Source organism: Rhinatrema bivittatum, chromosome 7, assembly GCF_901001135.1.
Source record: "Rhinatrema bivittatum chromosome 7, aRhiBiv1.1, whole genome shotgun sequence".
In the NCBI taxonomy this organism is placed as follows: domain Eukaryota; kingdom Metazoa; phylum Chordata; class Amphibia; order Gymnophiona; family Rhinatrematidae; genus Rhinatrema; species Rhinatrema bivittatum.
In genome coordinates, this window is record NC_042621.1 from 188990045 (window position 1) to 189017538 (window position 27494).

Consider the following 27494-nt stretch of genomic DNA (forward strand, 5'->3'; position numbering starts at 1 on the left):
GGCGGACCCGATCCGCGTGGCGTTTCGGGGGCGTTTCGGGGGCGTGGTTACGGGCCGGGGCGGTCCGGGGGCGTGGCCGCGCCCTCCGGACCCGCCCCCAGGTCGCATCCCGGCACGCTAGCGGCCCGCTGGCGCGCGGGGATTTACGTCTCCCTCCGGGAGGCGTAAATCCCCCAACAAAGGTAAGGGTGGGGTTTAGACAGGGCCGGGCGGGTGGGTTAGGTAGGGGAAGGTGAGGGGAGGGCAAAAGAAAGTTCCCTCCGAGGCCGCTCCGATTTCGGAGCGACCTCGGAGGAAATGGAGGTAGGCTGTGCGGCTCGGCGCGCGCCGGCTATACGGAATCAATAGCCTTGCGCGCGCCGATCCCGGATTTTAGCGGCTACGCGCGTATCTACTAAAATCCAGCGTACTTTTGTTTGCGCCTGATGCGCAAACAAAAGTACGCCAAATCGCGCTATTTGAAAATCTACCCCAGAGTGCCATGGTTTAATGCTAATTTGATTCAATTGAAAAAATTTTGCAAAGTGCGGAACATCTTTGGAGAAAAATGTTGCACTGTTGAAGCCGAAAACAGATATACGATTGTAGATCTCCAAATAAACTTGTATTTTTGAAGTCAAGGAAAGAATACTTTAATGCATAGTTAAAGGTGTCCTTGAATTGGCTATATAAGCTCTTTACTCTTGTAACACGGCTGACCGAGTTTTCAGAGCTGTCAGTGAATGTTTAGGTTGGTGGGAGCAAACTGATGCATTTCTGGGAAGGTAAGTGTTACACAGCTACTACTGTGGATTGCATAGAATTGGCTCCCCCAAATTTTGATTTGGTTGATGAGGTAAAGTTCTTTTGAATCGGCTGCTATAACTGAAATTACAGGGTTCTGTCAGGTTTGAAAAAGTCTCGGAGTCCTTTGGATGCTTGTTCATTTTGGGTTTTATGCAATCGGAGAGCTTTTTGTTTAGTGAATCAATCCTTACTGGAAGGATCCTTTCTGGATTTATTTAAGAAGGCGACAGTGTACCATATTTTAAAGGGTTCAAGTTCTTCTTTGTGTAGGGCTGATCTGGGCAATTATCGCCCGATTTCAGTTTTACCATCAGTGGGGAAAATTATTGAGAAATTAGTGTTAAATCAATAGATGACTTATCTTGAGTATAATTAAATTTTACATATTAATCAGAGTGGATTCCATTGCACGCAGAACACTGAAACCCTGTTAGTGTCTTGCAGATTATGTTCTTCAAGAACTGGATAAGAATCAAGCAATTGTTATGGTCTTTTTAGACATTTCATCTGCATTTGATTCAGTTTCACATTCTATATTATTGACTTGGTTGGCAGAAATTGGGATAGGGAGTATAGTTGGGAAGTAGTTTTCATCATATTTAAACAATCAATCATATCAGGTTCAAGTGGGAGATGATGCTTCCGAGTGGACAGTTTTACAGAGCTGTGTGCCTCGGGGATCTTGTTTATTTACAACATTGTTTGATATCTTCTTACTTCCTCTTTGTAAATTGTTGGAAAGCCACATTCATTCCATCTATCTTTATGTGGATGATCTGCAATTACTGTATCTAATGACTGATTCATATATACAATTGTCTCCTGTATACTATTAGAGTATAAAGGAGATACTTCTATGGATGAGGCAGAATGGTTTATTAGCGAATGTTAAGAAAACTGAAATTTTACCAATTACCTGAAAGATTGACCTAGTGCCTTTAATCCATTGTCACATTGGTGGGGTTGAGGTTTCTGTTGTGGAAACAGTCCAAGACCTTGGGATCTTGTTGGTTTCACATTGCAACCACATTTAAGGCGGTTGTGCATAGAGGTTTTTTGTTTGTTTGTTTTTAAAGTTATGGAAGTTGCGGAGATTGAGGTTTATTTTGGATCGCAATGACTTTGGGACAGTTATGCAGGCATTTGTTTTAACGTCTGGGTTATTGCAATGCCCTGTACATAGGCCTCCCTAAGTGCAATGTAGAGACATTGCAAATATTAATGAATGCTGCTGCCCGGGTTGTCACGGGCTGCCCGTTATCTGCTCATATTTCACCTATTTTACATGATTTACGTTGGCTTCCTTTTGAGTTTCGGATAAGGTGTAAGATTTATTTTTAATTCATTGGGTTATTGTACAGAGCCCTGCTTATTTGAAACAGTTGGTGTACATACATCATCCTCCAGGATCTTTCGCTCTGAATCTCAACAGTTGTCGGTGATTACGAATATTAAAGATGCACAGTTACAGCAAACATCTAAACAGGCCTTTTCTCATATTGCACAAGATTATGGAATAGTATTCCTTTGGAAATACGTTTGCTAAGTGATCGTAAATGTTTTAGGAAAGTGCTAAAAATGTATTTGCTCAAGGAAGCTTTTAAATGTTTTTTCTGGATTGTCCAAATTTATGCTTTTTATTTTGTATTGTTTTGATTTCAATGTATGATTCGTTTAAAGTTTAGAATGTTTTAAACGATATTTGTTTTAAATTTGTTGTAATCCACTTGAAACAGTTTTGGGAAGAATGCGGAATAGTAAGTTCGTGTAAGTAAATAAATAAATAGCCTTAAATCGTCGGTGGGCCGGATGCATGAATTACTTGATAAACATACAGTGAGACTTGACATTTTAGGGGGACACCCATTTACATAAATCGACCATGAATACCATTACTACTTAAATTGTAGTCCTGAGAAAAGCAAGAGCTATCTGCTAAAAATGATAACTAGGATAATCATGGAAGATAAAACAATTTGAGATTGATTGGTATACTTGATACTGTCAAGGGCACAGAGTTGTTTCAGCTCTTCCAAGTATGGTAGCCTGAATTGCTAGGCCTATCAATGGAGATGGACCAGTGCAAATTTGAGTGCCTCAGTATAACAGAAGAAATTGAAAAGACTGAAACTGGTAATAGTGTGTTTTCTCAGTTATGCAGTGAAGCAGAAGTTTATGATCGCATATAGGAAAACAGATACATTAGAATATCAGGGACAAAACATTTTATCATTCAATGATTATTCTATGAATGTTGTTGGCAGCACGTAAGGCTGTGGCATCTATATGCGCAGAATTGGCAAATAAAAGCATAACGTTTTCTCATTTGTACCCGGAACAACTTCAGGTTATTTGGAATGGTAAATCTCGTTACGTACTGTGGAGCAAATTTATGGAGACATTCTGTTCTTAGTCTTCAGGATAAACAGTTTGTTACTATGCTATTCTGATTTGGTCTTTTAACCAATACCCCGCCTAAATCAGGTTTGATAACACGACTTATAAATGCTGCATACTTATAACATTATTTTGCTGGAGATATTTTTGACTGCTTCAAATTGAGTGGTGTCCTTTGTTGTTGAATTTCTAGTGTAATGCTTTTGGAACTTAAGTTTTTCTAAGGACATAAAATTCCTCATTATTATCTGCAAAAGATCATCATCTTCCTTTTATGAGATGCTATTTATGTTCCACTTGTCTTTCCGTATTGTGACTGAGAAAGTCCGAATTCTCTTCAACTTTGCTGGGTGTTTGGACTGGAGTATGAAGAAAGTAGTAGAAGATTTCCCCAGTTGCATTCAGTTCCTTGGAACATGTGTGTCTCTTTTTTTGTTTGTTTTTTTTGTTTTTGCATTGCATATTCTTTGTGATTATGGAATGTATGTGTTTATGTACCGGAAGCAGACATTTTTGCTATGAAAGATTTCTCGTACCAGATGTATAATGTCTTTTTTTTTTTTTCTTCATTATGACTGGGCTGGGAGGCGGCACATTCTGCAACTTTTGTAGTAATTTTTCTTTTGGAATCTAATGGTTGTCCTTTTGTAGACACATACATTAACATGGGAAATGTTCAGGTTATATCTCTGAATGCTGATAGTACAAATTCTTCTATACAAAGAAAATTACTATCCGTGTATAAAAAGATGAAATCCGGTGTTAAGTGGGGTTCTATAAGAACCCCACTTAAATGATAAGGAACATCTTAAATTTAAGCAAGACTGGGGGGAGATTCTTATTTTTCTTTGTAGCCTAGTAGTAATAGGAGGTACCTTGCTATTAATTCATTAAGATTTGCCATTCACGCCTGAGAAGGTGGTTAAAGATCCAGAAAAGAGATTCATTATTGTTGCTGGTAATCTTTATAACCAAGCTTATGTCTTTTGTAATGTATATGCACCCAATGTTTATTCACATGCTCTACACAAATTTAATTACACAGAATAGTTAATTCTCTAATCATATGGTAATAATTGGAAGAGATTTCAGTACCTTAGTGGACATGCCAAAAGATGCAAAACCACCTAGTCTTGCTTGTGCAAATGATGAATATAGTGGTTTGAAGTTTCTTATGCGTGAACTTCATTTACTTGATATATGGTATACACGTCACCCAAGGGAACTAGACTTTACTTTCTGTTCTGTGCCTCACATTAGTTATTCATTATAGATTATATACTACTCTCATCTTCTCTATTTTTTTTTTTTGTATTTGAAACTTTTATTGGCATAAATGAAATCCAAGAGACAATTTACAAGCAAGAGGTTGTGCCATACAGTTTTCAAAACAGTTAGACCCAATCCCCCCCCCTCCCATTTTCTTTACCAAACATATATTATGCGAGTAGCAGAACCTCAATAACCATAATATTAAATGTGGCATTATTTCTTTCACTAATATAATACAGTAAAAAGTAAAATGAACTATGAGTCATGGCTAGGCTTCAGAGGTGAAACTCACAGCAATAATACAAACAGAACATAGGTGTACAAAAATAGACATGAATGTCAAGGCTACTGATCAGACTCGAGGACAGAATTAAAGTTTTGATACCAGGAGTTGAAAGGGGCCCAGACTGCATGAAATGTAGACATTCGCTTGTGGCGTATGGCGGTGAGTCGTTCCAAATCTTGTAGGCGGTGTAGATGCTGCAGTAGTTCCTTTTGTTTGGGAAGATGAGGAGTTCTCCAGTGGCAGGCCAGCGCCGTTAGAGTTATAATATAGATTTGCTGGCAGAGACGTTGATTGGGTGTTGTCAAATCTTCTATTGGTACTCCCAGTAGGGCATTGAAGGGGGATACAGTAACCTCCTGTCCTACAATAGCTGTGATCCAGGTCTCTATTCGTACCCAGAAGGGGATAACTATTGGACAAGTCCACCAAATGTGTAAATAAGTGCCTTCTTGACCACAAAGACACCAGCATGTGTTTGAAATATGAGTGTAGATCTGGTGCATACGAGTGGGCACATAATGCCAGCGATAGAGAATTTTTAGGCATTGTTCCTGAAGGTGGGCAGATATGGAAGTTTTTCGAGCTAAGAGAAATAGACCTTCCCATTCAGACAAATCCCATTGAAGTTGGAGGTCCTTTTCCCAAGAGATTGAAGATTCAAGTTTAGTAGATTGTGGACCCAAAATGAGTTTATATAGTTTAGAGACGGCTCATTTGACAGCCTGTGTTTGCATACAATATGTTTCAAATAATGTCCTAGTAGTTGCTACTTGAGAGGAGGACAGTAAGGTTCTGATAAAATGAGCCACTTGTGCGTACTCAAGGTAAGAAGATGCAGACGCCCCACAATCCTGTACAATAGTGGGAAAAGATAAAATCCTTCCTTGGGAGAGCCAGGAGCCAATAGTGGTTAATTTCTGGGCTCTCCAAAATTGAAAAGCTCACCTGGGGAGACCGGCTGGGAATTGGGTGTTATGGAACAATGTAGAGGAGTGATGATACAGAGTAGATCCCACTAACTGTGCCTTCTTTTGGGACTAGATCCATAATGTAGTTTGAATCGTAGGCGGAAGAGTGAGAATCGGTCGCCAGGTATTGCTAGGCTGCCAAAAAATCGCTGTAATAGGCATGTCCCCTTGGAAATGCTGTTCAATCAACTGCCAGGGAGCCGGGTGATTGCGGCAGTTATGAAGATGGAGAATCGCCTTCAGTTGGGATGCCGCGTAATACCATTCAAGATTTGGAACACTCATCCCTCTGTGGTCTTGAGAGCGATAAAGAATAGACCTTGCAACCAGGGGTGGTCGTTTCCTCCAAATAAAGGCAAATATCTTTCTTTGTGCCGTCTGCAGAAAACTAGTGGAGAGAAAGATGGATAACGTTATAAAAAGGTACAGCAAGCGTGGGAGTATATTCATCTTAATGATGGCTATCCGGCCTAGCCATGAGTGTGAGTCCTGATACCAGCGAAGTAGATCAGCATCCACGGTCTTGAGCAGCAGTAAATAATTCAGGGCATGTAGATTAGTGACATCCGCGTCAATATATATGCCCAAGTATCTAATAGGTTTATTCGTCCACCGAAACGGGAGTGACCTCTTTAATAACTGAGCTTCATGTTGGGGCACATTAATCATCTTCTCTATTTTTTAATGTAAAAAATGCAACTATTGGTACATCACTGCACTCTGATCATGCTCCAGTTACTTTAAGCTTTCACTTAGATGACTATAAATAGAGCATTAATTGGTGAATGAATCCAAATTTTTATACAGATCAACAATTTACAGTGTATTTTGAGAGACAAATGGATTATTTAGAACTTAATGATAATGGAAGTGTATCTGATGCTATATGATGGGCTGCAAGTAAATCAGTAATAAGAGGAGCTAATATAGCATATGAGGCAAAGAGAGCCAAAACTCAAGGTTCTGAGATATTTGCTTTAACCACCAAGTTAAATGTCTAAGAAAAAAAAATTGCTTCTTTATTCATAGAAGATAAACAACAAATAGAAACTCTTATATGCAATTTAAATTATTTATTCTATGTATGTATAAGCAATGAGAGAGATTGGATACAACACAAAAGTAAACTATTTTGCTTTGGTAATAAAGCTAGTAGACTATTAGCATACATGGAAAAGGGCTTCAAAATCGAGAGATACAACACACATGAAAGACCTATATGGCAATTATGGGCATAGCTATTTTTCAGAATTACTACACTCAGCTTTATTCTTCTTGTGCACAATTGACAATAGATAGGCATTCCATTTTTTAAGATCTTCCTTTCCTGTAGTTATTTGAAAAACAGAGAGCTCTTAGAATTACCCATCACCTTATTAGAGCTGGATGTTATAGTTAGGAAACTAAAATTCAGTAAAGCACTGGGCATTGATAGTTTAGGCTCCGAATATAGATGGTTCCCTGTACGTTTTCGGATCAGTCCAGACAGTGGGTTGAGCCTCCTGTCCAGCAGATGGAGACAGAGAAAAACTGAAAGGGTATCTTATATTAGGACAGAGCCTACCCTGCATCCCTTCAGTATTTCTCTGTCTCCAGCAGATGCAGGCAGCCGAACCTGCGGTTCCCTTCTTTTCCTCAATTTCTCTTTCCCTGTGAGGTTTTCTTCTCAAGATTTTTGCAAGATCAAGCAAGTATTCACTATCCTTTTATAATTTGGAAAAAAAAAAAAGGATCCAAATTGTTTATATGCACAGTTTCTCTGATTGCATTCAAAACTTCTGCTCTGACGGAGACAGCTCTGTCTCCTCGCTCTGCTGGGAGCCTAGGGAGGCTTGCCCCTTGATTATTCAGCCTAGGCTCCCTTTCCCAGTGACCTGATTGCTGTTTGGGGTGATACTGGTGGTCCAGTCACTCCCCTTTTCTGGATGCACTGACCCTGAGAAGCTAATACCTTGGGTCTCCCAGCAGGGAAGATCAATTCCCCTGCATTTGCTCCAAAAATAAAAGCAATTACCTTGGCAGACAAAGCAGGTTTAATTTCTCCCTGCTCTGATTAAGTAGAGGTTGCGTGCAGGGGTTCATTCGCCTGCATACGCTTACCCTTGCAGCCCAGCTCAGCTGATCGGCTTTGCGGCGGCTTCCTTTGATCATGTCGCATTCTTCTGCCTGCCGAGCCTGCCTTGCGGCTCTCCCATGAGGGGCTCTGCTCCAGGTGCCTGCTGGGTGGGGAAGGTCCCTCTGCAGCAGCGCCGAGACCGACGGCCCGGGGTCGGCATTCCCAGTGCGTGGCTAGGCCATTCCACACCCAAAAAACCGCGGGAACGGTGGCCATTTTGGTGGGGGTTTTTACTTCAGATTTAGGGCAAGAAGTAGGAGAGCCTGATTTAACTGTTTCCCCTACCTCCTCCCCCCCCCTCCCTCTTTACCCGGGAAGCCTAAACCTCATTTCTCAATGGAATTTGTGCTTTTAATGCACAAATCGAATTTAGCTAGCCAGATGGTAAGCTAGATGCGATCTGAATGAATTGATGTATACTTCTAGAAGAGTATCTAAAGATTATATTGCAGCAGGGAAACAGTTTTACTTTTTACTACTCTTACAAGTTAAAGAGAAATTGAATGAATTATGGTATTCAATTCACTGGAAATGTTATATTCTACTTCCCTTTTCTTTTTTTTTAGGTTTCTTTCATTTTTGTTTGTTCATGACTTGTCTGAATGAATATAAATGACTGGTTGTCTCGTCATGTATTTTTTATGTGGCTTCTACAGCAGCTATTTATGGTTTTGTTGTTTTCAGAAAATAAGATGTGATGTTGCAAATTGTATGGAAGATAGATCCTGTTCACAATATTTCAAAGTAAAATAATATCTTCTGTTTTTCATCTGATATATTCAAGTTGATGTAATGTTGCATCTTTATTATGCAGGGCCCATCATGTATCTTGATTTCTGTTGTGTGCTGCTCAGGCCTGCAAAGTTTGATTCAGTTTTACACTCCTTTTTATTGGCTTATTCCTATAGTCCAGGGGTCGGGAACCCATGGCTCGCGAGCCAGATATGGCTCTTTTGAGGGCTGCATCTGGCTCGCAGACAAGTGTCGCCATACTTCGCGGTTCCCCGCTGACCCAGCTGCTCCCCGGTCCTCCGCCGCCCGGGCTTAAAATGCTGTCAGCCCGGGCGGAACGCGGCAGGACAGCTGGAGTCAGCGGCACCGGCGTGCTCTCTTCTCCTCTCCCCCCCCCCCCCCCCCCCCCCCCCCCGTGGCCCGGAAGTGGAGAGCATCGGGTGCCTGCGCGGGAAGAAGAGACCACACTAGCGTGGTCTCTTCTTCCGCGCAGGCACCCGATGCTCACCACTTCCTCTTCCGGGCCGCGGGGGGGAGGAGAAGAGAGCATGCCGACTGGAGTCATCCGGGTGCCTGCGCGGGAGTCATCGGGTGTCAGCCGGGTGCCAGCGCTGGAGTCATCGGGTGCCTGCGCGGGAAGACCCGCGCAGGCACGCTAGTGTCCGACGGGAAGACGACTGCAGCGCGGCTCGGAGGAAAATGAAAATCTTCAACCGCGGCCGATGGGACTCCGCCTTCGCCTCCGCGAGGGCTGAAAATGAAGGAGGTTAGTGTTGGGAGGTGGCTGCTGCTGCCGCGAGGTCCCGGGGGGGGGGGGGGGGTGTGGAGGGGGAGAGAGAGAGTGAATGAGCGAGCAAGCATGTGTGTTTGAGATCCTGTGTGTGTGAGTGAGAGATTGCATGTATGTGAATGATTGAGAGCCTGTATATGTGAAAGAGAGTATGTCTGTGATTGAGATCCTGCCTGTGAGAGAGAGCATGAATGTAAGTTTACCATTGGGAACCTGTATGTGGAAGTTTGTAATTGAAAACCTGTTTGTTTGAAAGAGTATGTGTGTATGATTGAGATCCTTTATGTGTGAGAGAGATCATGTGTATGTATGATTAAGAGCCTGTGTGTATAAGTAAGAGAGAGATCATGTGTGTCTGTGTCTGATTGACAGCTGGTTTAGGTGATGGAGCATGTGAGTATGTGATTGAGAGCCTGTGTTTAAATGAGAGAGAGAGACCATGTGTGTCTGTGTGATTGAGAGCTGATTTAGGTGAGGGAGCATGTGAGTATGTGATTGAGAGCCTGTGTTTAAATGAGAGAGAGAGACCATGTGTGTCTGTGTGTGATTGAGAGCTGATTTAGCTGAGGGAGCATGTGAGTATGTGATTGAGAGCCTGTGTGTAAATGAGAGAAAGAGAGGACATGTTTGTAAGCATGTGAATGAGAGTCTGTGTGTGAGAGAAAAAGACAGCATGTATTTATGTGATTGAAAGCCTGTGTGTGTGTAAGCGTGAAAAGATAGACAGCATGTGTGTAAATGTGTAATTAAGAGCCTATATAAGTGAGAGAGAAAAAACATTTGTATATGTGAGTGACTGAGAGCATGTGTGTATAGGTGTGTCATTGAGAGCCAGTGTGAGAGAGAGCGCTGGTATGTGACTGAGAGAGGAGAAAGTTCCAAGCAAACCACCCCACCTCCTGCTAATTCAGAACAATCTCAGGACACCTGGATATCAAACGTTCCCAGGTATGCAGAGCAAAAAAATTTTTGTATCCTTATTATTTTCATTACTGGATCTTTGTGTCTGCTATTTTGAAATATTTTGTTGGTATCTGGAAATGTTTTATATGAGTTTTTAATTATTGGATATTCCACTCATCAGCTGTTTCGAAATATGTTCTTTTTGTTAGTACAGTTTTACTGCTGATGATTTTATATTTCTTGATTTGTTTTATAAGGATGTGTGATGTTTCTTTTTTCCTTTGTTACACTGCATACAGAGACTCTGGCTTGTTGCAGTTTCCAATTCAGTTTTTGTCTGCATGCTTCTTGTTATGCGTTTTGGTCTCTTTATTCTATGTTAGGTGAGGGACAGCACGTGATTCAGGTGAGGTTTTCTGCTGGCGTGTAGTTTCTGTGTAGGACTCTATAGCAGCCTGACTTGGTCCGTTTTCCTAATAGGAGATGTATTGGTGTCTTAAGGCCTGGTGTAATATTTTCAGAGACTTATTGTACTTTAAAAGTGTGATCTTACATAAAATGCACACATTTACTTGTATTTAGTTTTAAACATATTGTATGGCTCTCATGGAATTACATTTTAAAATATGTGGCATTTATGGCTCTCTCAGCCAAAAAGGTTCCTGACCCCTGCTATAGTCTATCATCCAAAAATCAATGCCTATACAACCATTACCAGATGTTTTTCTGATAAATAAAGGTGTTTCTCCTAGGACAAGCAGGATGGTAGTCCTCACATGTGAGTGACATCATCCAATGGAGCCCGGCACAGAAAACTCTTGTCAAAGTTTCTAGAAGCTTTGACCAGCACACTGAGCATGCCCAGCATGCTGCTATCTGCGCGTCCACGCAAGGTCCCCTTTTAGCCTCTTCTTTTCCGCAATGCAGTTGCCTTGCGGTTCATGGAGCTCCGTTGTTTTCTTTTCTCTCAAAGTTCAGGTTTTTTCTCAACTTCCTCGTCAGGTCCACCTTCGTGGTCGGTGCCTCCTCGATCGGTAGGTCCTTCTTACAGTTTTTTCCTCTGGTTTGCGGTCGATCCCCGACACCTTGCCGCTCGGTGACCGCTGGTCATCGATTGCATGCCGGGTGTTTTCATGGCATCAACCGGTTTTCATTGGTGTCCGCGGACTATGTCCATCACGGATCTGCATGAGGTCTGTATCTTCTGCCTGGGGGCCTCTCACGACGTCTGTGGGTGTCTGGGTGACCAGATGACCCCCAAAGGCTATTGGGCACACCTTGATAAGATGGAAAAACTTTTCGAGGCACCCAGGTCTGCTCCATCTACTCCTGCTTCAGATCTCTCAACTCTGAGAAGTCACAGGGAGCCTCTCGACACGCTTCCCATCGCCATTCCTCTCGCCGGTCCTTTGAAGGATCATAGGGACGGTGAGAGAGCCTTGATGATCTCACCACTCTCCTGGACTTCGGGATCCTCTGCTTCCTCGGCATTGGGGAAAGACCAGTCTGAGCACCAAGTGAGATCACGTAAGCATCGTCACTGGGTACAGATATAATGGGGGCTGATGTAATAAGACCCGAAGCAAAACAAATGCTCATTATGTTCCCGGGTTTTTATCACTGCGCGCGGCTGAAGCTGCTGCTTCCGTGGGATGTAAAAAATATAAATTATGCAAATGACTTGCATGCAGAAATCCATCACGTACCTAAGCTTGATAAAGGGGCTAAGTAATAAGTGGCTGCATCCGCACTCAAAACCCATGCCAATAATCCACGATAAAAGTGAGCGAACGAACGGGTCTCCCTATTAAGTGAAAGTATGACTCTGGAAAGTAATATTTCAAATAACTATGCTGCAGAAAAGATGGTAAATATTTTCATGGGTGATAATTCACAACAATCTTGCTGCTCTTCTGGCCATGTATCTGTCCGCCGAGGGAAGCGCCTACCTTGGATGCTGTGAAAAGCACTTTGCTAAGCTGGCCATTGAAGTCGAGATAAGTGACTGGCTGAACGTCTATCAGGCTGCTCGTGCTCTTCTGTTCGTGGCAGAAAAATCTGCATGATCGGGCACCCAGAAAGGAGCCTAGCTAATCTTGCCGCTCAGGCGTTGAGCTAGGTGCTTACTTGATTGCGCCTGAGCGGCAATGGTAGCTAGGCGCCTTTCTGGGCACCTGACGGCATTCATTTGCGACCAAGTAAAGCGCCTAGCTGCTGTTGCCACTTGGGCGCTGAGCTTGGCACTTATTTGGTCACGAATCTATACGATCGGGCACCCAGAAAAGCGCCTAGGGAAACACTTTAAGCCATTCCAATGCCCAGAAAAGCGCCTAGCTAAGCTGGCCACTCGGCCGCTGAGATAGGCACTCAGCTAGGTGGTTTTCAGGACGCTCAGACGCTGATACTTAACTCGTGCCCTGACTATGACGGTAAAAAACCCGCATTAAAAAACCTGCACTAGCGCGGCTCCCTGCATTGCCTATGATTAGTTAATTGCCTCCTTTGCATGCCGTTAGCAATCATTCGTGCAGGAAAAACTGCAGGTCTGTGAGCGCTTATTACATTCCCGTATAGGGCTTTGCGAGGAAAAACACACGTACAAACCCACAGCAGCTTCAGCGCACCTTATTAAATCGCCCCCCAGTGGGTGCCTATTGACAAATCCAGAGCTTTGTGTTTTTTATATGGTCTTTATGCTTTGGGTCAGTGGTTCTCAACCTTTTTTTGGTCTGGACACACCTGACAGATGGTTCTCACATGCGTGACACACTGCTCATTACAATCTATGGTGGAAATAAACATAAATAAATAAGGCCCTCTGTTACTTTTATTGTTAAGAATGACACAAGGTAAAATGAGTGTACTCTCTGAACATAAAGGGGCGGATTTTCAGACTCCGCGAATAGGCCTACTTTTGTTTGCGCTCCAGGCGCAAACAAAAGTACGCTGGATTTTAGTAGATACGCGCGGAGCCGCGCGCGCAAGGCTATCGATTTTGTATAGCCGGCGCGCGCCGAGCCGCGCAGCCTACCCCCGTTCCCTCCAAGGCCGCTCTGAAATCGGAGCGGCCTTGGAGGGAATCCTCTAACGCCCTCCCCTCACCTTCCCCTCGCTTCCTTTACCTAACCCACCCGCCCGGCCCTGTCTACACCCCCCCCCTTACCTTTCTCCGGGGATTTACGCCTCCCGAAGGGAGAAGTAAATCCCCGCGCGCGAGCGGGCCTCCTGCGGGCCAGGCCGCGACCTGGGGGCGGGGTACGGAGGGCGCGGCCACGCCCCCGGACCGCCCCGGGCCGTAGCCACGCCCCCGTACCCGCCCCCAAAACGCTGCTGACACGCCCCCGAAACGCCGCGACGACCGGGCCCGCCCCCGACACGCCTCCGACATGCCCACCTCGGAGAACCCCGGGATTTACGCGAGTCCCGGGGCTCTGCGCGCGCCGGTAGGCCTATGTAAAATAGGCTCACCGGCGCGCAGGGCCCTGCTCGCCTAAATCCACCCGGTTTTGGGTGGATTTAGGCGAGCAGGGCTCTGAAAATCCGCCCCTTATTATATAAATAGTAAGCCTCCTATACCAGAACAGCACCAACTTCCAGCATTCAAACAGTAACCACCTTACCTAAGAAAAGGCAACACTGAAAATATTACACCAGGCCTTAAAACTCCAATACTTCTATTAGGAAAATGGAACAAGCCAGGTTGTTCTAGAGCCCTATCCAGAAAGTACATGCCAGCTGAACACCTCACCTTGGTCACATGTGCAAATGCTCACCTAACAAAGAATAAAGAGACCATAAAGCATAAATAGAAACATGCAATGAAAAACTGAACTGGAAACCGCAACAAGCCAGAGTCTCTGTATGCAGTGCAATAAAGGAAAAAAAGAAATCACCAGTCCTCATAAAATAAAGCAAGAAATATAAAATCAATAGCAGTAAAACCATACAAATAAAAAGAACAGATTATTTCAAAGAAGCTGATGAATATCCAATAATTAAAAACTCATATAAAAACATTTTCTAGACACCAATAAAATATTTCAAAACAGCAGACACAAAGACCCAATAATTTAAAATAATAAGAATTAAAAATTGCTCTGTTTTCCATACGTTCTATTTCCAGGTGCTCTGAGTTGTTGTGAATTAGGAGGAGGGGGGTTGTTTGCAAATTTCCCCTTTTCTCTCAGTCACATACATTTACATAATTGCTGGCTCGCTCACTCACTCACTTACATAGGCTCTCAGCCACACAATTACATGCATGCTCTCTCTCAGACACAGTCTTAATCATATATACACATGCTCTCACTTACACTTAGGTTCTCAATCACACTTACATGCATACTCTTAATCACATGAACAGGTTCTTAATCACACACTTACATACATGCTGTCACACACACACACACACGCTTGCTCACTCCCTTTCTCTCCACCGAACTAGCAGCAGCAACAGACTCCTCCTCTTCCAGCCCTCGTGGCCTCGAGAAAGGAGTCCCATCGACCGTGGGGGCTGATATTGCTCCTCGTTTTGCTCCGGGCTGATGCTGCTGCTCTTCTTTGGGCCGACTCTGCAGAGACTTTACCTAACAGGGTCTCTTCTTCCTGCGTGGTGGCCGCTGCTCTTCACTTCCTCTTCTGGGCCATGGGGGCAGGAAAAAGAGACCGTGCTGCGAGTTCCACTGACTCCAGCTCTCCTGCCGCCCGGGTGGAGGAAGAGTTCCATTTTGCTGGAGCAGGAGGAGCAGCTGGGCCAGCAGGGGATCGGGAAGTGTGGCAACACACCTGCATGTGCTTGGCGACGCACTGGTTAAGAACCGCTGCTTTAGGTGATTTTTGTTTTAAATATATGTTGCTGGTGGCATTCCCAAATAATCTCTTGGAAATGGCAAGGATTTCTGAGTACTTCAAACATGTATGGTCTCTTAAAATACACTCTACGTGAAACCTTTGTATGCCCTTTACAGAATATGTCTGTGCAGTCTACTGTTGCAAGCATAAGCCAAATTATGCCATCAAACGTTACTTGTAATGGAACTTAGACTGGTAAAGGTTGGAGATTTTGTTTGTTGAATTTAGGGACTGGTAGACTTTGCCACCCACATTTAATTGATAGACATCTTTCTGCTAGAGAGAGGTGAATGTGAGTGGTCTTGTATCTTTACAGCACTGTGTAATATCTAGTAGCGCTACTGAAATAAGTAATAGTCTTGTGGCCAAAATAATTCATCAAGGCTTACCAGCATGTCACCACAAACTATGGACATTCATTTATAATACTTTTGGCAATGTAGCACAGATCTATGAAAGTGGAGACTCAAGTTTGATACTTTAGTCTAGTCTACTGCTTTGTGTCATCTCGAGCAAGTCATTTATGCACTGTAACCTGTGAACTGTCACTCCACTACTGTAGAGCATTGCAAGTATCTGTTTATGTCTTGTTAAACCAGTCTCTGGAAATGCATCCTTATTTAAAGACATATATTCTGGATTAGTAGTGGATATAGGCCACTAACCCAGTCCAGAATTAAAAGAAAGTTAATTTCCTTGTCACAATTTAAGCAAGGCTGCTAATCTAACTTAAGTTTGTAAATATTGTTTTGGAATACTAGTGATTAGAAGATTGCTTATGTGACTAAAGCCAATGAGAAGTCCTACATTTTAAAATTAAAACATTTTCCCGCTCATTGTATCTTCGGTTCGCTCCATATAGAGTTGAGTTGCCAAATCTTCTAAATTCTTTATTTATTGCTTTCAAATTATAAACAACAAATATTTTTAATTATAACATCGAGATAACTGGCTTACACAAAATACAGAGTTGCCAAATCTTTTCTGGTTGTTAATGAAGTCTTAAAAATCAATGTGATTAAGGTTGTTTACTAAGGGTTTTTTTTTTATTTTTTATAGGTATTTTCTTAAAGTGACAGTAGTAAGGAGACTAACAGACCTGGTAAAGGAGTATGATCTTATTGTTCATCAGCTTGCTACGTACCCAGATGTTAACAACTCTATTAAAATGGAAGTGGGCATAGAAGACTGCCTGCATATAGAATTTGAGTACAATAAATCTAAGTAAGTGCTTTGCAGTGAAATGATGCCATTTGAAGTGATTATTTTACATCATAGTACATAGAAAATCAGACTAAGTAATATACATAACATACATTTAGCTATATAACTTTTAAAACTTTTACCAAAATAAAAGCGAGTTAATGCTTATATATTATAGTTTAAAAAAAATGAACATTTAGAAATCCTGAATAAAAAGTAATTCCTTGAGTATCAAAATGCAATCAGTTATACATATTTTGTTTAGGATGGGGATTAATATTAGGGGTGTCACAAGAAAAATTTTATTCAGGTCATATTGTATTGTTCTCTTTTTCTGTCACCATTTTGTCAACATTTTTGTTTTGCATCTAAAGTCATATTTCTGTGCATAAAATAAATGTTATGTACTAAGTACACTTTGTGTACGTAAAAAATATGCATGCATAAAATAAAGCAGAATGAATGCACATTACTAATTAATACTGCATTGTAGTTTACATGGAGAACATTTTTGTTCAAGACAGAAAATAGAAAGTTTGCCCCTGACAGCAACAGTGATGCACACTGCCATGTGGGAGACTTGGGTTTGATGGTCAGGTCTTCTGTTCCCTGGGCTGGCCAGGGCTGGAGGTTCTGGGGAGGGAGTCAGTCACTTTGAAAGTTACACCTAGTGGCCAGAATTAGGGCTCATGATTTTAAGTTTTTGGAAAGAGCTCAGGACTGTTACTTCAATGACTGGGATGTGTATTGAGAAGGGGATAGGAGGAAAATCCCCAGGTAGTTGTGAATGAAGGCTCATAGCATTGTAGCACAACAGTGGCTAGTTCTAATTAAACTGGGAGCCTATATTAACTGGAGGAAATCACTGGACCAAAAAAAAAAAAAAGAATGAAAATAGGAACAAACCACAAATGCATGATGTAGCAACTTCTCAGTGTGGGTGCATCTGTTTGTGTTGAAATGTATCTCTTCATACAGGACATTTCTGCTTTTCATTTCTTCATTGTACTTAATGGCAGCAGTTGGGTCGAGGTATAACCAGAATCCCCTTATGAGCCATATCCAATATAGTAACAGAAGCATACTTGTTCTTTTTGCTACTTTAGAATATTACAGCTTTATTCACAAAGCAAATCGACACTCATCATAGCTGCAGCAGAGATGAGGTATAGACAGCTACAAGGTCCTCATTTTCTTCCTAGTTCCTCATACAAGTTTTCTTCTGTTTCTGAGTGCTTCATCTGCTTTTTCAGATCTTTATTCCCAAGTTCTCATCATTTGCTTTGGGGTCCTTATTGCTTAGTTTACATGTACCTCATTTTCTTCCTCATTTGTTACCACTTGCTTTGCTTCATCTTGACTAAAGTTTCATCTTGCTGTTTACTAATCTGTTCTTCTTTCCAGTTTCCAAGTTCGGGAGGTCTCTTTTGTGCCAAATTACAAAAATTATTCTTATGGGTTCTGATATAATACTAATTATTACAGATACTGATTGTGCTAATTACCTAATCTAAAGCTAGTTAGTACAGAGAACATTATTGGGATGTTGTTTTCAGAGACTAAGGGACTTTGTATCACCATGATTGGGGGGGGGAGAAGAGATCAACTCAGAAGCAAGACATAAAAACAAAGAATATGACGACAAATAAGGACCTCAAGCTTAATCTAGTCTGCCCAACTCTCTACCTGCTGCAGTGCCCCAAACCTCAGTGGGTCTTTGCTTTTCCCTCACTTCATAATCATGAATCCTCTGTGCTTATCCCATGGTTTTCTGAATTCTGTAACTTTGTATCTACCATCTCCCCCAGAAGGGGAGATACGTTCACCTTTTCTGTGAAAAAAATATTTCTTAATGTTGTTTCCGAGTACACCCATGTTAAGGCTCTTACCACTTCTTTTTCTAGGGGATTATTTTCTCTGAAAAATGTTTGGCTTTGTGCATTATTGATACCTCTTGAGGTATTTATCTCGGAATAATTACTTACTGAAGATTTGGCACTCCATTTTCAGTTGCTTTTTTAGGCTGTTACTTCTTTCTGTTTAATGGTTTCTTTCAGGGGTATGTGCACAGGCTACCCCACGTAATCTGCTCATACGCCTGCTCCCAAAGATTTAATAAACCCAACGGATAGTGAGGATTAATAAATAAATTATTTGAGCTATGCTTGAATCATTATCTACAGGGTTTCAGAAATACTTTAGTGGATTTTCTTGGCTCACAGGTATTAACATTGGCAGCTCGCATCACCCTGCTCCCACACCCTCCAACCAGCCATCAATGCATAAACCCACAAAGCAAGAATACCTTCCTAAAAAAAAAAAAACAAACCCCACCACAAAACATATTTGGGGAAAAAACAGGCCACAGCTTTTATTGACTAGTAACACAAACTAATCTGCCTCAGTACTCGAACCACATATAAATACTGCAAACCCCTGTCCAGGCATCAAACCACCATCTGCCTTGTCACAGCAAGACAGCCTCTGCCCCCAGGCCCCCTGCCATGTATCCAAGCAAGGGGACCACAACATCTGGGCAACCTATGCCCACCAGAGCTACCAGTACCGCCCTGTAGGACATGTAGTTAGCCCAAATCCCTGGCATCCACCCCCATGGTGCCTACTGCCTCGGGTACCCCCACCCCCTCCCCAGCTGCAATAATATATACATACATAATGTATAGATAATTTGCTAACTAACATAATCCGCTAACTGCCCAGATTACCCAACTGTTAACCAAGGGAGAGTGGGTGGGAACGCGGTCAGCAGCAAAAGATGACTAATACCGCCAGTACCTCATGATATCAACCGTCGTGACGAAGACGCTCACAATTCCCCCCTTGCCTCTTTTGCTGAAGACATCATCAGGGAGGGCCATCCACCCAATGAAATCCTGGTGCCGAAAATAATACAGGCTTGGGGGGGGGGGGGTTTGGATCACTGTGCGGAGGTCATGGGCGTAGAGCAGGGGTCTGAGTTTCTTTAGCACATTGAGCTTGAAGAAGCCAGTTTTGAGGATGGAATTGATGTGAGGTTTCATACTTAGATTGGGATCAAGAAGGACTCCGAGGTCTCTAACGGAAGGTTGAGCTGTGAGGAGGTTAAGTTTAGGGTCGTTAGGCAGGAGGTCAGGGGGGTGCGAGGAGATGTGGAGGAGTTCCGTTTTGTTGGTGTTGAGAGCAAGCTGAAGGTTGGTGAGGAGGGCGTTGATGGCTGCAAGGCACTTTTCCCAGTGCTCCAGGGCGTCAGATATGGAGTTGTGAATGGGAATGATGATCTGTACATCATCAGCATAAAGGTAGAATTTGAGTTTAAGGTCAGAGAGGAGTGAGGTAAATATTGAATAGGGTAGAAGAGAGTGATGAGCCTTGCGGGACTCCTTGTTGTAGGGGATATGAGGCAGATAGGTTGTTTCCAATTTTGACAGAGAACTTTGTTAGAGAGAGAGGATTTGAACCAAGCTAGAGCTATTCCTGAGATGCCGATGCTTTCTAGCCGTGTCAGGAGGTGGTGGTGGCTGATGGTGTCAAAGGCCGCTGATATGTCAAGAAGGGCGAGGAGGTAACTGTGGCCTTGTCCCAGACCTCTGAGAAGATAGTCAGTGAGGGAGAGCAGTAAGGATTCGGTGTTAAAGTGCTTCCTGAATCCAAATTGGGAGACATGGAGAATATCATGGTTTTCTAGGTAGTCCATGAGTTGTGAATTTACCACCTTTTCCATAAGTTTGGAGATAAAAGGGAGATTGGAAATGGGGCGGAAGTTGGAAGGGTCTTTCGGGTCTAGGGAGGGTTTCTTGAGGAGGGGTTTGACAACAGCGTGTTTGAGGGAATCTGGGACTATCCCGTGGGTGATGGAGCAGTTGATAATCTCAGCTATGGTGCTGGATATGCTGTTGGGAATGGCTATTAGCGCTTTGGTGGGAATGGTGTCGTTGGGATGAGAGGCAGGCTTAAGTTTTCGAAGGAGGCCTGTAATTTCTTTAGAGGAAGTAAGATCCATTGTGGCCATTGAAGGTTGGGACAGGGAGGGGATCAAGGGTGGGTTAGTAGGGGGGGAAGGGTTGGTGGGGGAAATCTGGAGAGAAGGTTGGAGATTTTGCTTTGGAAATAGTTGGCCAGTTCTTCACATTTGGCCACGGCCTCGGAATCTGGGATAGTGGGGGGGACAGGGGTGGTGAGGCTGGCGACGTAGGAGAAAAGAACTTTGGGGTTGAAATTATAGTCATGGATTTTTTTACCATAGAAGTCTCGCTTATGTTTGAGGGTAGACTGTCTATATGTGTGTAAGGCTGTTTTGTATATGGAGGAATGTTGCGGGGTTGGGTCCTTGCACCATTTTCTTTCTTTTTGTCTGAGATTGCCTTTTAGGGTTTTTAGCTCCTGGGTGTACCATGGCTTAGAGGGTTTAGCTGCGGTGTTTATGATACGTTCGGAGATTGGGCATAGTTTGTTGGCAATGTCTTCTGTGAGGCTATGCCAGGATGCTAGGGCTGTGTCTAGCATGGAATAGACCATGTATCAGATAAGGTTTTCATGGGTAATGATTCAGATGGACTGAACCAAATCACGGTGAACCTAGAAGATGTGGTAGGCCTGATTGACAAATTGAAGAGTAGTAAATCACCTGGACCGGATGGTATACACCCCATGTTCTGAAGGAACTAAAAAATGAAATTTCAGACCTATTAGTAAAAATTTGTAACCTATCATTAAAATCATCCATTGTACCTGAAGACTGGAGGGTGGGTAATATAACTCCAATATTTAAAAAGGGCTCCAGGGACGATCCGGGAAACTACAGACCAATTGGCCTGACTTCAGTACCAGGAAAAATAGTGGAAAGTGTTCTAAATATCAAAATCACAGAACATATAGAAAGACATGGTTTAATGGAACAAAGTCAGCATGGCTTTACCCAAGGCAAGTCTTGCTTCACTTTTTTGAAGGAGTTAATAAACATGTAGATAAAGGTGAACGATTGATGTAGTATATTTGGATTTTCAGAAGACATTTGACAAAGTTCCTCATGAGAGGCTTCTAGGAAAAGTAAAAAGTCATGGGATAGGTGGCGATGTCCTTTCGTGGATTACAAACTGGCTAAAAGACAGGAAACAGAGAGTAGGATTAAATGGCAATTTTCTCAGTGGAAGGGAGTGGGCAATGGAGTGCCTCAAGGGTCTATATTGGGACCCGTACTTTTCAATATATTTATAAATGATTTGGAAAGAAATATGACAAGTGCAGTAATCAAATTTGCAGATGATACAAAATTGTTCAGAGTAGTTAAATCACAAGCAGATTGTGATAAATTGCAGGAAGACCTTGTGAGACTGGAAAATTGGGCATCCTAATGGCAGATGAAATTTAATGTGGATAAGTGCAAGGTGATACATATAGGGAAAAATAACCCATGCTATAGTTACACAATATGTTAGGTTCCATATTAGAGCTACCACCCAAGAAAGAGATCTAGGTGTCACATTGAAATCATCGGTTCAGTGTGCTCTGGCAGTCAAAAAAGCAAACAATGTTGGGAGTTATTAGTAAGGGAATGGTGAATAAAATGGAAAATGTCATAATGCCTCTATCGCTCCTTGGTGAGACCACACCTTGAATACTGTGTACAATTCTGGCCGCCGCATCTTAAAAAATATATAGTTGCGATGGAGAAGGTACAGAGAAGAGAATGGAACAGCTCCCCTATGAGGAAAGACTAAAGAGGTTAGGACTTTTCAGCTTGGAGAAGAGACAGCTGAGGGGGGATATGATAGAGGTGTTTAAAATCATGAGAGGTCTAGAACAGGTTAATGTGAATCAGTTACTTACTCTTTCAGAAAATAGAAAGATTAGGGGGCACTCCATGAAGTTAGCATGTAGCACATTTAAAACTAATCAGAGAAAGTTCTTTTTCACTCACCGCACAATTAAACTCTGGAATTTGTTGCCAGAGGATGTGGATAGTGCAGTTAGTGTAGCTGTGTTTAAAAAAGGATTGGATAAGTTCTTGGAGGGAGAAGTCCATTACCTGCTATTAATTAAGTTGACTTAGAAAATAGCCACTGCTATTACTAGCAACAGTAGCATGGAATAGACCTAGTTTTTGGGTATTTGCCAGGCTCTTAAGGCCTGGATTGGCCACTATTGGAAACAGGATGCTGGGCTTGATGAACCCTTGGTCTGACCCAGTATGGCATGTTCTTACAGTCATAAAAAACACTATGAAATGTATTTGGGGAAAAAACAGGCTACAGCTTTTATAGACTAGTACAGTACCCGAGCTACATACGAATACTGCAAACTCCTGTCCGTATATAGAACCACCGACCGCCTTATCACAGCAAGACAGCTGCCTCTAGCCCCCCACTTTGTATCCAAGCAAGGGGGCAACAACAACTGGGCAACCTGTACCACCCCATAGGACATGCAGTTCGCCCAAATCCCTGGCATCCACCCCCAAGGTGCCTACCGATTCGGGTACCCCTGCCACAGAGGACAGTGCCTGACTTGTCCCAGCCCCCCTTCCTCCCCCCAACCTCTAACTACTGCGGCCTAACTAAGCCTACACACCCAAAATTCTCCAATGCTTCCTGGAGAGCATTATTAAAGAGGGCTCTGCCCTTACGTCCACAAAAGAACGCTCCCTATTTATTGCTGGACCCACCTTATGGAATACCATGCCCCCTGATCTACGACAAGAACTCTGCCCCAAAAAATTCAAACAAAAACTCAAAACATGGCTGTTCATACAAGCCTACAGAAGCAACACGTATCTCTAAAGATGAGCCCCGTTCTTCTGCGGTGATACCTACTGCTCCCTTCCCCAGTAGAGAATTCCTGAGGTGATTTCTGCGATCCCTCAGAGGTAAGCCTCAGTCTGGCAGCCGGTTCCCGGCGTGGACTTAGTCCCCCGACATCGGGTGCGGCTGAGAGGCAGCGGGTGCAACTTTGAGCGCGGCGGTGAAGGTACCTTTCCCTCTCCCCCCACAGCCGGAGACCGCCTGGAACGAGACCGGGAAACGCCGAGACACGGTAAGGTAGAAAACTTCCTAAAAGTCTCCGGTCTCAGAGGCTGGAAGAGCCGCACCAATCGCCAGCTGGTGTCAGTGCTACCAGGTTGATCAGCCCTATCCGGGCTAGACCCCCGTCCGATACGAGGGTCCTCCCACATGGAGATCCTCCGAGGCGGTCGCCATATTGCTCGTGTGGTCGTCATCGCCATTTTTGCTTGATCGCCACCCTGTCTGCCGATTCGATCCATACACACATAGGCAGGCCGTGTGCACAAATTCACTTGTGCGCACACCAGCGCGTGCATAAGTGCAGTGTGCCCAGCGATGCGCACGAGGGCGCCGGGTGCACAGCCACACACTCAACTGTGCCAGGCGTATAAGTAAACCCCCTGCGCACAGTGGCGCACAACTTTGGCACACCCGGAGCGCATAACTAAGCCTCCCGGCTTAGAATTGAATGCACAAACCGGAGATTTCAACAATCCTACGCGCACAAACCATAGCACTACCGGACAAGAAGCTTAAGTCTCAGGTCCTCTGCCCAGCATGCCATATTAGAGCTGTGCAGCATGAAGAGGCCACAGCCCTGTGTCTACAGTGTGAGGAGACTCTGGATGAACCAGATCAAGGCCCCTCCCCAGCCAGTACTGGATCCGGATCCCCCTTCAGTACACCAGACCTCGCTACCCCCAGCAGAGAGCCTCCTTCAAACGGGCTCCCGGGGATACAGCGCCTCTCAAATTGGACCCAGCATCTTTCTCCTGGGTAGAATTCTTCAAAGGCCTACATACTTTGTCCACATGCAACCGGCGCCCCCGATGACACAACCACAGCTTTCCCCTAGAGGACCCTAACATCCCGGGACCCTCTAAACCCAGAGATGTGCCTCTCGCGCCCAAAAGCCCCAACACTGGTGATACGAACACCTCGGACGAGGATCAAGACTCCCTGGAGGAAGGAGAAATCCCTCCAGGAACGGAACCTTACCGAACCATGAGGCGGTTCTTCGCCAGAGACGAGCTTTCAGACCTCGTGGCGCACAGCTGAAAGAGCTTGCTATCCCAGGCACAAGTGCCACAGGGGAACCGAAGACGAACCCCCTCCTTGAGGGACTCCGTCAGGCCTCCCGCCATTTCCCTTTGCTGCAAGCCGTCCAACAGCTGATTGACCTGGAATGGGAGTCTCCGGAGGCTACTTTCAAAGGGGGACGGACCCTGGCAGCCATGTATTCCCTGGACCCCACTGCGAAAGATCTCCTGGCACTCCACAAAGTGGATGCCATGGTCTGCGCTGTCTCAAAGTGCACTACCATCCCAGTCGAGGGAGGAACGGCACTCAAGGATGCCCAGGACAGACGTCTGGAATCCATCCTCAAACAGTCATTCGACGTTTCAGCTATATCACTACAGATCGCGGCCTGCTGTGCCGTGGTGACACGCGCCTGCTTATCTAAGACCAGGAATGCCACCACACCCGTCGAAGCACTAGAACCAGCAGTATCATTCCTCACGGATGCGACCTCCGACCTGGTATGCACTGCAGCCAGAGGCGTTTCCTCCATTGTGGCAGCCAAAAGGCAACTCTGGCTCCGAAGCTGGTCAGCCGACCTGACGTCCAAGACTAGACTCATGAGAATGCCTTTTAAGGGAACATTCCTGTTCGGAAGCGAACTGGAGAAGTTAGCTGACAAATGGGGCGAATCCCCACTACCGCGGCTACCTGAGGACAAGAACAAGGGAAGCCAGCGCCCCTCTCCCCGAACATCTAAGGGCAGAGGATCACAGCGCTTCAAACCGTTCAAGAGTACATATCAAACATCTCGCTCCGCAGGCAGGGGCCAGTCCTTTTGGAACAAGCACAACAAAAGGGGAGCCGGCTCTGGTCCAGGCCCCAGCCGCACCCTGCAATGAAAATCAGCCGACCCATCCACAGGAAGAAGCCATAGGGGGCAGACTTGCCCTATTCTACCAAAGATGGGTCGAGATAAGTTCGGACAAGTGGGTCCTAACCATCCTTCGAGAGGGATATTATCTGGACTTCCACAATATCCCCCCAGACAAATTTGTGAAATCTCCCTGCCACGACCCCTCCAAGAGGATGGCAGTGGAAACCACGCTGACCAAATTGCTTGCCTCAAAGGCCATAACGCCGGTGCCCATGCAACAAAATTCCAGGGACTATTCCATCTATTTTATTGTTCCCAAGAAAGAGGGTACGTTCCGACCCATCCTGGACCACAAGTCCGTCAACCGCCACCTGAGGGTCCCTCGCTTCCGCATGGAAACCCTACGCTCGGTCATAAGAGCGATACAGCCGGGAGAATTTCTCACATCTGGATCTGTCAGAAGCCTACCCACACATCCTGGTCCACCACGAGCATCAGCACTTTCTACGCTTCGCGAACCTGGGCCACCACTACCAGTTCCAGGCACTACCCTTCGGGCTAGCCACAGCACTCCGAACATTCACCAAAATCATGGCGGTAGCGATGGCGACACTAAGGAAAGAAGGAATCCTCGTACACCCATACCTGGACAACTGGCTGATCAGGGCAAAATCCCCAGAGGAAAGTCATCAGGCGACCACCAGAGTCAAAACTCTATTGGAGAACCTCGGGTGGGTGGTCAACATGAACAAGAGCTGTCTGCAGCTCTCCCAATCTCTGGAATACCTGCAAGTCCGGTTCAACACCAGACAAGACAAGGTCATTCTGACTCCTACAAGGAGAACAAAACTGATGAACCAATTGCAAAACCTGTTAAGCAGTCTTCGCCCCAAGGTGTGGGACTACTTCCAAGTCCTCGGCCTCATGTCATCCACACTGGAAGTGATTCCATGGGCAAGAGCACACATGCGACACCTACAGTGTTCCCTATTGTCACGATGGAATCCGATGTCCCAGAACTACTCCGCCCGCCTCCAGCTCCCGGAGGAAGTTCGAACTCAGCTACAGTGGTGGCTATAAGAAGACCATCTGAGCAAGGGAGTAAGGCTATCCCCGCTGACCTGGATCCTTCTCACCACGGATGCGAGCCTACGAGGGTGGGGAGCCCACTGCCAGGAACTGACTGCCCAGGGGCAATGGGACAAGGAAGAGTCGGGATGGAACATCAACCGACTGGAAGCACGAGCAGTCAGGCTAGCCTGCCTATGGTTCAGTCACAGACTGCAGGGCGAATCGGTCAGTCATATCGAACAACGCCACAACAGTGGCCTACATCAACCACCAGGGAGGAACCAGGAGCCAACAGGAGTCCCTGGAAATAGACCCCCTAATGGCATGGGTGGAATCAAACCTACGAGAGATCTCAGCCACCCACATCACGGGAAGAGACAACATCGCTGCGGACTACCTCAGCAGCGAAAGTCTAGTCCCAGGGGAATGGCCACAGCCTTCCAGTTGATAGTAAACCTCAGGGAAACACCAGCCATGGACCTCCTGGCAACTCGGTCCAACACACAAGTTCCCAACTCCTTCAGTCGCAGACAGAGAACCACAATCCTAAGGGATCAATGCCCTCATCCAGGCCTGGCCACAGGAAATCCTTCTATACGCCTTCCCTCCGTGGCTGCTACTGGGCGGAATCATACGCAAGATAGAACACCACTGGGGACCAGTACTTCTAGTGGCCCCGGACTGGCCACGAAGGCCGTGGTACGCAGACATGCGAAGACTACTGATAGGGAGCCCTCTCCCTCTACCTCCGCACAGGGATCTTCCTCAACAAGGCCCAATCCTCCACGAAGACCCAACTCTATTCTCTCTTACGGTCTGGCCATTGAGAGGGCTCACCTGAAGAAGAGCGGATACTCGGGGGCAGTGATTGACACCCTGCTCTGAGCGCGCAAGTTTTCCACATCTCTAACATAAGGATATGGAGAATATTCGAAACCTGGTGTGAAGACCGCGACATCCTCCCCACGGACAGTCAAAATTCCCACGATTCTGGAATTCCTGAAGAACGGCTTACAGAAGGGGTTGCCTCTCAATTCTATCAAGGTGCAGGTGGCTGCGTTGGCATGCTACAGAGCCAAGGTGGAGGGCGGCAGCCTAGCCTCTCACCCGGACGTCTCCCGCTTCCTGAAAGGGGTCAAACAGATCTGTCCACCCCTAAAGTGGCCGGTGCTTCTATGGAATCTCAATCTATTCCTAGATTTCCTTGCGGGAGCCTCCTTCAGA

At 44.8% G+C, this 27494-nt stretch overlaps 1 protein-coding gene across 2 annotated transcripts in view; it reads left to right on the plus strand.

The window, feature by feature from the left end:
• Positions 1–27494, plus strand: part of VPS26A (VPS26, retromer complex component A) — a 123637-nt gene that overhangs the window by 57747 nt on the left and 38396 nt on the right. For both annotated transcript variants that reach the window (XM_029609658.1, XM_029609657.1), the window contains exon 5: positions 16161–16325. In XM_029609658.1, coding sequence (XP_029465518.1) covers positions 16161–16325 — 165 coding nt within the window. The remainder of the gene's footprint in view (positions 1–16160; positions 16326–27494) is intronic.